General features: G+C 33.6%; 1 protein-coding gene across 1 annotated transcript; it reads left to right on the forward strand.

The window, feature by feature from the left end:
- Positions 1 to 1,427: 1,427 nt before the first annotated feature.
- LOC128858036 (carboxypeptidase B) lies at positions 1,428 to 12,878 on the forward strand. Its single transcript, XM_054093964.1, has 5 exons — positions 1,428 to 1,614; positions 8,776 to 9,144; positions 9,253 to 9,447; positions 9,524 to 9,677; positions 11,945 to 12,878. Exons 2-5 carry the CDS (start codon positions 8,835 to 8,837, stop codon positions 12,705 to 12,707), a joined length of 1,422 nt encoding a protein of 473 aa, XP_053949939.1. The 5' UTR covers positions 1,428 to 1,614; positions 8,776 to 8,834; the 3' UTR covers positions 12,708 to 12,878.
- Positions 12,879 to 13,250: the final 372 nt, after the last annotated feature.

Consider the following 13,250-nt stretch of genomic DNA (forward strand, 5'->3'; position numbering starts at 1 on the left):
AGGTTTTACCTTTGCTGGACTGTTTGAAGTTATTTGCCACTGACAAAGGCAGAGGGCAGTAATTATATGTAGTAGGCTAGTGCACCCTGCGTGACACATAAAAATGTACTAAATAATAAAATGGATCTCAAACTAAACCAAAATTGGTGTGCCAGTTGTTGTTGTTGTAGCAGCATAAACATATACGGCAAATTTCGCTGGAGTGAAAGTTCCAGGCCGGATATAAAACATGGAGATTCCGGTAACGCAGAACCGACTGTCGTGAGAACGTTGACGCACCGCACTGATATAAAGTAGTGCCTCAGAACCTCCGATGGTGTCTATATGACCAAAATAATTGTTCACCACTAATGTGATAAATACTTTTTGTAATGATAGCAGTTTGTAATATCCAATATAAGAAAATTTTGAAATTTGTTGGCGCAGCCTCGTTCCACCGAAATTTTTTCGATTTAAAATAATATTTAAAAACCAAAACTGAACATAAAAGTCAAAAATGAAAATTTTTGAGGTCATAAAAAATGTGTTTTGCGTTTTATCGACATTAGTATCAATAAATTTTAAGCAAATATCAAACACGCGCTAAAAGAACATCACAAGGGCAGAGAAACACTAGAAAATAAAAAAAAATAACTGCTGAATGTTAATAGCGCTCCAGATTTAGGTGTCGCCACGTGTCGGTAGTGTCAAGTGACTTCTAAAAAAGTGTTCCCAGCAGAATGCAGCCAACTACGTACAAGCATAAATGTGTCAACAGAAAGCAATAACAACAACGGTTTTACCAGATATAAACAAACCACAGCCAACAAACAGCGAAATAGCGAAAATTTTGCGATCGAATTTAATGCACCACAAATAGAGGAAAAGAGAAGAATAAGTTAAAAATTCATATAAAATAAAAGCAGCGAAAAACTAATGAAGCACCGCAAACATTGCACAAATAAATATTAATCGTGTTGTTGTCGTTGCATTATTATTATTGCTGCCTACGCATAAACATTAAATTTTTGAGTTTTCCGTGCGGCGGCAGGCACCACAGCGCCGCGCGCCTGCACAATTGCAATCAGAGCAACATTTGCTGGTGCAGCAGCAACAACATCCCCTTTCACATCGACAACAACACAACAGCAACAATAAACGCATTTATAAACAGCAAAAGTCAACATCATTGCAAGCGCCGCGAACGCAACGAGTGAAACGGCCCATTATACACTACAGCAGCGAGGCAACGAACGAAGCCCCTGCTGGCGGTGTCGCGATCGCTGCTCCACAGACAAGCAACCGCATCATTCAACGCCACTATTCAATGCGCGCGCGCTTATGCATACTCACATGCATACATACATACGATTGATAAGCGAACGCAGAGTATAAAAATTGAGGGCTCACCATTTCCGACGCTTAGTCTATAGCTGCTCTTTCAAACGGCGCGCAACGACACGCGGATCATAACGCGCGGAACAAAAACTATTTAAAAATATATAGAAAATTAAAAGGCGCGCGCGTACGCAAAAAAAGTTCCTCACGTAACGTAACGAACAGCAGAAAGTAATTTAACGTAAAGTGTAACGGTTTTGAAGTGACTTGAATTGGATAAAAGCGCACGGAAGAAAGGTGAATTAGAAAGCTCTGCTGCAGGAGTAAAGAATTAATGAAAACGAGCATTGTTTTTAAGAAAACTGAAAACTACATGTATAATAAAAATTAAATAAATAAATTAAATTTGATTAATAAATAAAAATAAATGAACGAATTAAATTAAAGAAATAAATAAAATAAAATTAATAAATAAGAAAAATTAAATAAATAAATTTAAATAAAATTAATATATTAGATAAAAACTATTAAATAAATAAATAAATTGAAAAATTAAATAATTAAAAAAAAATTAAAAACAAAAAATAAATAATTCAATTTAAACTCCCACATATGTATATTATGTATGTACGTATGTAAAAAATTTTTGGTTGATGCACAAAAACGAAAAACTTTGAAGTTTAAAATAACAACCGCTCTACCGACCGATTCAAAACCATTTCAATCGAGCGCAGCGCTTGTCTGTGAGTGCGCAGGCGTGTTTCCAAGTACCTAAGAAAAGTTAGCCAGCCCATCAAGCGCACTAAATGTAAAAAACAAAAATCTAAAAAAAATTCAAAATTGGTTTAAAAAACGAGTTGCATTTAATTACAAAAAATGATGATTATAATGGCTTAAGTTACATGCAACAAAAGGGAAAAGACGAAGGAAGAACCAGTTTTCGAAATTACTGAAATTTTTTGGTGAAAGACTTTTAATGGCAACAACCACATATTCCGCATGTATGCTGCAGGCATCTTTCCCCAAAAGCCACCGCAACAGCGCAAACGAGTTTTCTGCTATAATTTTTTGTTTTTATTTGGTTTTTTGTTTATGTTTGTTTTTTATTTTCTCATTGGTCTTTCGCTTTTTAATTTGTTTGTTTTAATTTCTGCGTTCATTGACGGCGGCGCCACTTGAAAAGTGAACTGAAATGCTTGCAGTTACCTAAACTCACAGTCTCAGAGTCAGAGTCAAAGTCATAAGCAAATCGTGCAGCGCACCAGCAAGTCAGTGGCTACGCAGCAGACAAACCAACTGCAGCTGAAGTTGAAATTGTTGTCGAAGCCGAGCGCCTCACTTCGAAGTCACTGCGCCGCAGTTTACTCTAATTTCAGTTAATTTTAAATCAGTGATTCAATAGTTTTCTTTTTGTTTTTATTTGTGATTGTATCGCTTGTATGGAAAACAGCAGTGTAAGTTGCAAATTTGTATATAAACATTTGCATGGAATCGCTGTAAGTCGTAATCAGTGTTTTGTGGCTATTTAATTGTATGCGAAAAACAGAGGTTAATGTCAATGATAATGCATTTACTATAGAATTCTGACTTTTACGTGCTTCGACTGTGTTCGCATACTCGCGAGATTGCTGCGTCTAATCGATCAGGCGCTGCCACCAACAGCTACTGGAGTGATGATGCTTAGGCTCTCGGGGAAATATTTCGCTTTGCCCATTTTTCATTATCACTCTTTTGTTTCACACACACTCGTATGTATGTACTTGGTTTCATTTCAAGTGCAAAGCTACACAACAGCTATTCGAATAAATAGTTTGATATAATTAAATATCGCATGTTGGTAATTATATGAAAAAGTTCATAAAATATTTATGCATATGATTGTAAAAAATATACAAGGTGATTCATATACACACATCTATTAATTGGAATGAATAAAAATAAAATTTAAGCGACCTTACCGTGAATTTCATTCGCATTCATTAAAATCAAATCAAATTAAACGAAAGGCAAAAATTCCCAAACTTCATTTCGCATTGTATGCTAATGCTTGGATTTGATATTTTCATATCGAACTCAGGGACAGGCTTAATTTCTATAGGATATTCTGAATCTATTAGAGAGAACAAAATATATTTATATGCTATATATGTATAGCAACAAAAAAAAAAATATATATATATTAATAATAACGACGCCTATGGAAAAGATACTCAAGCGCTACTATTGACTATACTTAAGAATGATAGATTACCAGGCTTGGCCATTCGAAGCAAAACTATGAGAATAACTTCGGCGGCCACGTCGCCGGGAACTCGGCAGCAGAATTCTGCCCGCTCATTTCACACATGTTCACACACTCGTCCAATCAGTCGTTGTTCCGCATGCAAAGAAGTAATATGAGTGGAGACTGTGTTGATTATTTCAAAATCTCTGAGAGCCGGTTAACGGTCTGATGTTGGCCACACATCTGCATTCTGTACATCCCGTTTTTTCAGTTTACGTCTGATTTTTTTTAACATCTCTGTTATAATTTATTATACTATATTCAACAATTTTGTGTATAATGCTGCGCGAATAAATTGTTTGGAGTATATTAGTCTTATACCTATACCTCTTTCAAATATGAAACTTTTTGCCCCTTTCAAGGAAAAAAAGCAATTAACGTAGGTAGGTGAATATATACATAGGCGAGCATAGATGAGGGTTTGGTGATTTTTTTAAATATTTCCAATGTTCGAATTTTTAATTTTATTTATATACTGCTTAAATAAAGGATCCAAACTTTAACAAATAAAGACTTTTTTATTTTGAATTTTTTGAAAACGTTTGGGTATGCAGTATTCATTAATCATATTTTTCATGCTTTAACCGAAACCCTTTTAAACTTTATACAAAATTTATAAAAATTTAAAAACAAAAAAATTAATCTAAATCATTAAACTTTGTATGAGTTTTTAGAAAACGTTTGGGTATGCAGTATGCTCATGGAATTTTAGTAATGACGGCTTTTAGCACTTTATTCCATATAAAAATTAATTTTTTGTGGAAGAAAATGAGCAAGAACTTTGGTAAAAAATTGAAAAAAACAATATGTTAGCCACTTAAAATTTCTACTTATTTTTACATTTCTTTGCCATGCTACTGCATAACCAAAAAAATCTCTAAAAGTTCAGATAAAAAATAATTAATTTAAAAGATTTTTTTTTTTTTCATTTTTCTAAATTTTGTATAAAAGCATTTAAAGTGTGATTTATATAGTTTTCGTAAAGCATGAAAAATATAAAAAAATTAAAAAAAATTCAACTCGAAGAAAGTTATAAGTTAAAAAATTCGCCAGTACTCATTTATATATGTGCATATATCATGCGAAAAGATTTTTAGAATTGTACTACTACCTAGCAGACCGTTATTCGGCTCTGAGCGAATTAGGCAGATATGCCGACGTCATTCGTTTTGTGATTCACAAAAATTAGCTTTAGCTTAGTGAAACACAAAACGAATGACGTAGAATCCAAAGTTCCCCTCAATTTTTTTTTCACCATACCTAACGTGTAAACCTGATATCTATAGTCCTTGTGTATATACATAAGATCCCCTAACTGTTGGTTGGAGCATAGGGCGGAATTGTTGTATGTTTCCCATCGGACGTGTCCCCAGGCTACGGATCGGGGAAGGCTCGACATTATGAAAGGTAAAAGGGAAATAAAATAATACTCGCGGGCCAAAAACAGACAAACTCTTGCTTGGGGAGGCGGATAGTTTATTTATCACTAAGATATAGTAGACTAACAACCTATTTTCCTAAAACACAATGCGCTAACAAATCACTCATTTATATGCGTACAGAATTGCCGCGTTCAAACTTTATGAGGCATTTGACAGAACTCCTCCTCCAATTTGTGGTTAGCATTTTGATGTTTTTTTCGACCGAATTCCAATTTTATGTCGACTCCGAATGACAGATGGATTCTAGGTGGTGCTTTTTCATAGCAAAAATACATTCGATGGCTTTGCTATTGCCTGTCTTGGGGCGACCGTAATATCTCGCAGTTATTCAAGTATAAGGGGACTCAGCGAGGGAGAATGCATTAATTCTCGCAATCGTCAGTTCTACGTTACCGAAATTACCCAGATTTATATATGGGGAATGAGTATGCTACTACTACATACAACAACAACAGCAAAGAGGATACATTCACTTTCAATATTTTGAGTGAAAAAACTGCCAATGCCAAAATAGCATACGATCAGTTAGATACCCGCATTTGAACCACCCGGTATAAACGAAAGTGTACCTATGTGCATATGTATACAAATGTCAAAATGAAACGGCTCTAAAAAAGTCATTTGGCATGGAAAAAACAAAAGAATTCACAATACAGGAAGTGGAAGTGATAAAATTTCACAGTCCATTATTACATTTTATTAAATAATATACAAGGGCCGGTCAAAAAATTTCCGAGTTGGAATCAGGATTAACAATGTTTTCTTTTCGATATGTGTGCATATGCATTTGCAGGTCTCTTATAAAGGTAATAAATATACATATACAAAAATATATATATACATATGTGATTCTTCTATACCTTCAAAAGAGACAAAATAGCCGACTTCAGTTTACCAACATCATTAAGTTCTTTTACTCGTGGAGCTTCTTTCAGTACATGGGCATGCCTCGTAACATGAGTATTGTATATGTATATTATATTATCGGGGAAGAGAATCGGGAAGAGAACATATCAGACTGGACAGATTTTTTCCTTATAAATAATTTTTAACATATTAAAATTTATTTTTTAACTGAATATTTTTCTTTAAAATCGGCAATAAAGACAATCTGCAATCTGAATCACAAAAAAGTAACCACCAATTTTCCTTCCAATTGTGGCACCGTGAAGGTCATATTTCTCGCACAGGTATATATTTATATATTTTTGTACTCACAAAAACCAACAAAAGACTTGTACCGAAATCCTGAAAGACTAAAAATCACTCACAATTATTTTACACCATAAAAATAGCTACAAAACAGATCAATTTTGGCAAACAAGAAAACATATTTTTGTTGCTCTCATAAAACTAAAGAATATTTGAAATACTAATTACAAAAAGTATCAAATGGGTAGTATAAGCACAAAATTGAGCTGTGCTCCACTATTCACCTGATTTGGAAAACAATTTTCCACTCATAGTTTAACACAATGTAACAAAAGTGGCTATAAACCACGTACATACATATGTATATATGAATGTGTACATTTTTAGATGGCATATGAGTTTACTGGCTTTATTAACAGTATTTTTTCACCAATAACCTTGCAATATGATTAGTTAAGCCAAGTACAAATTATTAATAGTCACCACAATTTAAAAAAAATGTTTTAAAATTACTTAATGAGTCTAATATTACAGTTTGCCCATACATACGTTTCTATGCGCAAAGCTTCACTATTTGAAATTCAGGTATTTTTTTCGAAGTTTTGAATTGTTTTCGTTTCAATCGAATTTAGTAAAAATGATTAGCTCAAATAAACGGTACCCTTGTGTGCGTTATTAGAACAATTTTGAGTTCATTCACAACTCATAGAAAATCAATTCAAATTTTTAATTACATTACATTACTTTTTTTTTTGAATTTTTTAAGCATCTGCAATTATCATAGTTATAGTTACATGTAACAAACAACATATACTCGTATATGTATATATTCGTTCCCCCGACAGTCGTTTCTCCGTTAAAGGAACGAAATGGTTGCCTCCATAGTTGTTGTTTTTTTAGTTAAGAATAAGAACAAATTCTAATTCAGTACTCGTATAATACACACACACACACACATGTCGGCCACATAAATTATGTAAACAAATATTTACTGCTAATAGCAGTCAGCATTAACAGTTTGGTTTTTGTATGCTGTTAAATAGTTATTATGTTATTGGTTTTAATGTGTGAATAATAACAGCAAGACTACACTAACTATGTATGTCAAACCTTGTACTGCTTACAGAAAAAAATTATTCCAATGAGTTCGAGTCTACATTTAAATAACAAAAACAATTATATTTCCCGAATTTCACGCAAAACTCACGCATGTGACACTATAAGAGCTATAAAGTTAAAATATTCTTCCCTGTAAATTGAAACGAATGCACATACACAACTATATACATTTGCACACTAAATGTGATGAACATATATTACATAAGAATGTTAAAGTAGGAGAAGGTTTTTGCGGAGTCCTATACTTCTACCCGAATTGAGAGTACGCTCTGTTAGTTTGTTATTTTTATCCGACCATGTTTCTCTCTCCTGTATAACTAATCTGATACAAAAAACCCAAGTCTATAGTTTTTAACAGAAATTTTGGTGCGTTTATCACCTGAACATAAACATATAATTAGGTAAGACCCTTTGTTTCATCTTTGACCCAGCTCTTCCTCTTAATTGTTTTATGCGTTTTTATGTTTTTCCACAAATGGCACGCATCAAACTATTCGGCTACGGCGGCTGATATTTGATTGTATTTGCAATTGGTTATCAGTAGAGGGGTCGACTACACCCACATACATATGTAAGTGCGTATGTTAGTTAGGTAGTGATAACAACAAAATGAAGTAAAATAAAATAAAATAAAACTAAATGAAATGCAAAAACATTAAATCTTCTTTTTCTTCTTTATATATAAAAATTAATGTTTGTCTGTATGTCATCGATGAACTCAAAAACTACTGGACCGATTATTATAAAAATTGGTATATACATATATGTATTTTTCCACGGAGAAGGTTTGTAGAATATGCTCATTGATGTCACTCGCCACCAGGTGGCGCTGCAGAGTAGCAACTTCTGCCCCATTCAACCGATTTTTTCGAAATAAACAAAATCAATAAAATGGTTTAGAAGGAATTGAATATTTGTGTACTGATTTTTCTTTAAAGTTATTTTTCCTTAATTTATTTTAGTTGTTGGCGCAGCAACGCGCGCCGGGTACAGCTAGTAAAGCATAAAAATAAACAAATTAAATAAAAATAATTTAAATGAAACAAAACAATAAAGTTTTATTTTCTCATTAAAAAAATAATTTTTAAATTAAGCAAACCAAAAAAGGAAATGAACCAAGTAAATAACAATAAAAATTTTATTTTAAATTATTTCAAACAAAAAAGAAATAAAGTAAATATGAAAAAAATGAATGATAGATAAAATAAATACAAATAAAATATAATCACATAAAAAAGTTAAAAAATTCAATAAAATAAAATAACGCATGAAACAAAATAAATATTAGATTATTAAAATTTTTTTAAATATTTGATTATCAATAGCTAATGGCCGGCTTAGGTGTACGTGTTAGCCATGCATGCAATAAAACATAAAATAGAATGAAATAACAAAACAAAAATCTTTAAACAACTCTTAATCACGAAATTCTCTTATTTTCTCGTAATTTTCGCATTGTAGTTGGAAAATCACTTCAGACAGAAACACTTCATTTCCCCACTTCCCATCCCATTACGAAAATGCTGCGCTCCCACCGCAGCATCTATAGTGTGTTTGTGCTTTTTGCACTCACCAATGCTTTCGATATCAGCCGCCTGGAGCCCATAGCAGACCGTAACATACAAACCGGAAATCGAATGCTCTATGAAAGGGAAATCAACACGAATATCTCACAAGCGGCGGCAGCAGACGAGGATGTTGGGGATGGTGTGCTCGAAGTCAATGAGATTCCAGTGCGCTACGATGATGCACAGCTGTGGCGTATCTACAATATTTCAGAGCATATGCAGAATAGTATGCCGCTAGCAGAGATGTTGGAGAGCAAATTCGGTGCGTATACATATTTGATAGCATGCATTGCATATAGGAGTGCACTTTGACAACTTTTAAACTATTTGCAACTTTAAATTCTCTACAACTTATTTGCTATCATTGTAGGTGGTGTAATTTGGAAGGAGAATTCTAAATTTCTTGATATCTCTATCAATAAGGAGAACTTGAAAGCAGCACGCAGCTATCTTGCCGAGCACAATATCGGTAAAGAAGTGGTGCATACGAATATACAGGAGCTTATTGATGCCATCGAATTGGAGGGTATAAATGCGACACAAGCGGAGTGGGGTAGTCGGACAAGTGAGTGAAGTGTTCCAAGAATTATACAATTGTTATATATGTAAGCGTTATTAAAGATTGCATTTGGTGTTCGTAGAGAAGCAGGCGCGCAGCGGTATGCATTGGAAGGATTATCATGATTTGGAAACAATTTATGCTTTTATGCGCGAAATACGGGGGAAGTTTCCAAATATTTGTCGCTTATATTCGATAGGAAAGACAGCGGAGGGACGCGATCTGAAAGTATTGAGGTAATTGGAAGTATAATTTTTATTTTCGTATAGTAAATTAAGGAAATAAGTGGAAAATGTGCAGTGTAGACTTCAAGAAAACTCGCATGCGAGTAAAAAATATATTGCATGGAAATTAATTCTAGATGGGCATATCACATTGGCGGCCTCCGTAGGCGAATGCGTTTGAGCGTGGCCAGCACTCGGCGGGTCTTGAGTTCGAAACCCATTGTGGGCATGAAATATTAAATGACATTCCAACACATTTTTAGCAAAAAGAAAAAGAAGTTTCAACTAATTATATGTCGTTCAGATGTGATAAAACTGTATGTCACTCGACATCAAGAAACACGCCACAAATTTAAGATGAAGCTCAATGCAAAACGTAGTAAAGGTAGTGTGCGCCAAATATAAAAGTATTATGAATTTGAAAAAATTATAAATAAAAAAAACATTATATACAATAAAAAAAAATGTTAATTAAAAAAAAAATTATAAAAAATTTAAATAAAAGTTATAAACTAAAAAAAATTATAAATTAAAAAAACATATACATAAATTAAAAAAAAATTATAAGTTGAAAAAACATATATATAAATTAAAAAATATATATATTAATTAAAAAAAAATAAATAAAGAAAAATATAAATAAAAAAAAAATATAAATTAAAAAAAACATATATGTATATAAATTACAAAAAAATATATATGTATGTATATAAATTTAAAAAAAATTATAAATTAAAAATAAATTATAAATTGAAAAACAAAAAATTTTAATTTCTTGAGTGTGGGCTAGCAATTTAAATATCAGCCTACGTTCAAGAACTATTCAAAATTTATCAAACAATAAAATGGCAAGGTAATAAACTGAGCCGTGTTATCTCTAACAACTCGAAATTACTTAAGGGTTAATTAATAATAGAATGTACTTGCATATTACACTTGAGCTCTCATCTATGACTGCGCACGTTTTTCATTCAAATCAACAAAAGACTCCGCCGCAAGTAGAACCAGCCGAACCTTGGCGCTTAAAAAGTCTTTGTGAACACAATGCAAATGCAAATTTTCCATTATATACACAGTAACGAGCATAACATGTGCACAAGTGCATGATTATTATTTTTTAAATTTTTATTTTGATATTTAATTTATTTTTTATATTTGCGTTTAATTTTTTAGCCCCTTAAAACTTGCACTTTATTATATCCAAAGTCAATTAGGCAATGAAACTGCATACTTGAAATTTTTCCAAAAATTCAGATTAAAAAGGTTGAAAATTTAAATGAAAATTTTTTGAAATTCTCTAAATTTGTTATAAAGCTTGAAATTTTGAATGAACTTGAACTTTGAATGAATATTTAAAAAAAAACCAAACAAATTTTAGCTCGAAAAACATTGTAAATATTAAAAAAAAAGCATGAAGTACTCAGTTACGCTCACTACGTGCGTATATTAATCAGGTTTAAGTTGCCTCCCAATAGCAGATAAGTTGTTTGAAAACCCTTTCCACTGCCAAATTACTTTGCAGGTTCCTCATTGTCTACCGCGAGGCGACCGCTAGTAGGCAATATTTTTTAATCATTTTCCCACATATTTCATGCCCAAAAAGTTCGGATCCACAAACCAGCATACTCGGCTACTTTATGCTCTTTATTATCTCTACAATGGAAAAGTGACGAGTGGCAGAGTAGTTGTTGGGATACTTTTTGTTTGCTTTTAATAGAATATTTAAGTCATTTGAGGCTAAACGTTCTCAGCTTTGGGCTTTTTCGATCAAATTTACGGTCACGGCTCTGTGCGGTTGACAGTCAGTGGTGTTGTTGCTTTAGCCACATAAATGCTGAAAATTGTGAGATAATTAAATTTTGTGCAGGCCGTGCCAAATTTGTTAAACGTTTTAGAACGAATTTTAGTTATTATCGTAATGGGAAAATTACACTCACACAGCATATCAAGGGCATAATAAAAAGCAGGATTGTATGTATGTCTGTATGCACACATGCACATCTAACTTTAACTTGTAACAACAACTGTATAACTGAAATGGCACAAACGCTGCAGGGCTGAAAATGAACAGGAAACAGTTGCGCACCTTCTGTGTAGATTCCCAGCTTTAACGAGGAATTACATAAAGTATGTAATTTATTAAAAGCGCAGCAGTGTCCCAATCAAATTAGATGTAACAAAACATGTAGTTAATTATATTTACAGCATATTTTATGTAAGACAAAACTAGCGCCTAAATGTATGCAAATTAATTGCTCACTCCTTCCTTTTATTCGTAGAATCTCTGAAAACCCACGCGAATACAAAAAGATCTGGATCGATGGTGGCATTCACGCACGCGAATGGATCAGTCCCGCCACTGTCACTTTCATACTCTATCAGCTCATGTCAAATTGGCAGAATCAACCGGACTACTTGAAACAACGTACCTGGTACTTTATGCCTGTTGTCAATCCAGACGGTTACGTTTACAGTCGCAAAGTAAATCGCTTGTGGCGCAAAAATCGTTCATCATCGCCATCTTCGAATTGTTTCGGTGTTGATTTGAATCGCAACTTCAATATTAATTGGAATGGTCGCGGTTCGTCGACGAATCCTTGCAGCGATACCTATCGTGGCAAAACGCCAGCCTCTGAATTGGAAACACAAGCGGTGGTCAATTTCCTTACGAAACGTAAACATAACCTAGAAGCCTACCTAACTTATCACAGCTATGGTCAATTTGTGGTCTATCCGTGGGCATACAAGGCGGCGAAAGTAAAGGATGCCGCCGCATTGCAACGTGTTGGTAATACGGTTGTGGAGCGCATACTTAAGAAAACCGGCGCCATTTATCGCAGTGATGTAACGCATGCGCTGCTAGGTATTGCCGGTGGCGGTTCGGATGATTGGGCGCGCGCAACTTGCGGTACGAAATTCGTCTATACGGTCGAATTGCGCGACACTGGCAAATATGGCTTTCAACTACCGCCATCACAGATACGAGACACCGCCGAGGAGGGAATGATCGTTGTTGAAGCCGTGGCGCAAGCGATTAATTAAACATTTTATATTAAATTAAATTATTTGTATGTATATTTATATGTAAGTTTTCTTGTATGTGAAAGTATTAGAATTGTGTGTGCGAGAGTGTGTTTCCCAAAATATATATATAATATATGTATATATATATTCATTTTAAGCGAAAGCTAGGTACAGGCATATCTAGGAATCAATAAAACAATAAATTCTAACAAAACATTAGAAACATTCAGAATCAGGGACTGAATTTATAATATCTGCATTTAAAAAAGCAAAGGGATATCCGCAATAAATAGCAAACGAACAAAAAACACTCATACGCTCTGGCACACAATTTTAAAGTGTGCATTCCTGTTTTCACTATACGTACCCCCAGACGTATACGTAACATTCAGTATAATTAGTGGAGCACAACCGAACATCACTTTTTGAGACCGAAGCTGAGCCGAACGCAACTTCGACACATTTTATCAATGTTCGGCCGAAAGCAAACGCCGATTTTACACAATTAATTTTGATTTTCAATTTTCTCACACCTTCTCAGAAATCATCAAAATTAAAAAT

Source organism: Anastrepha ludens, chromosome 3, assembly GCF_028408465.1.
Source record: "Anastrepha ludens isolate Willacy chromosome 3, idAnaLude1.1, whole genome shotgun sequence".
NCBI classification, from domain to species: Eukaryota; Metazoa; Arthropoda; class Insecta; order Diptera; family Tephritidae; genus Anastrepha; species Anastrepha ludens.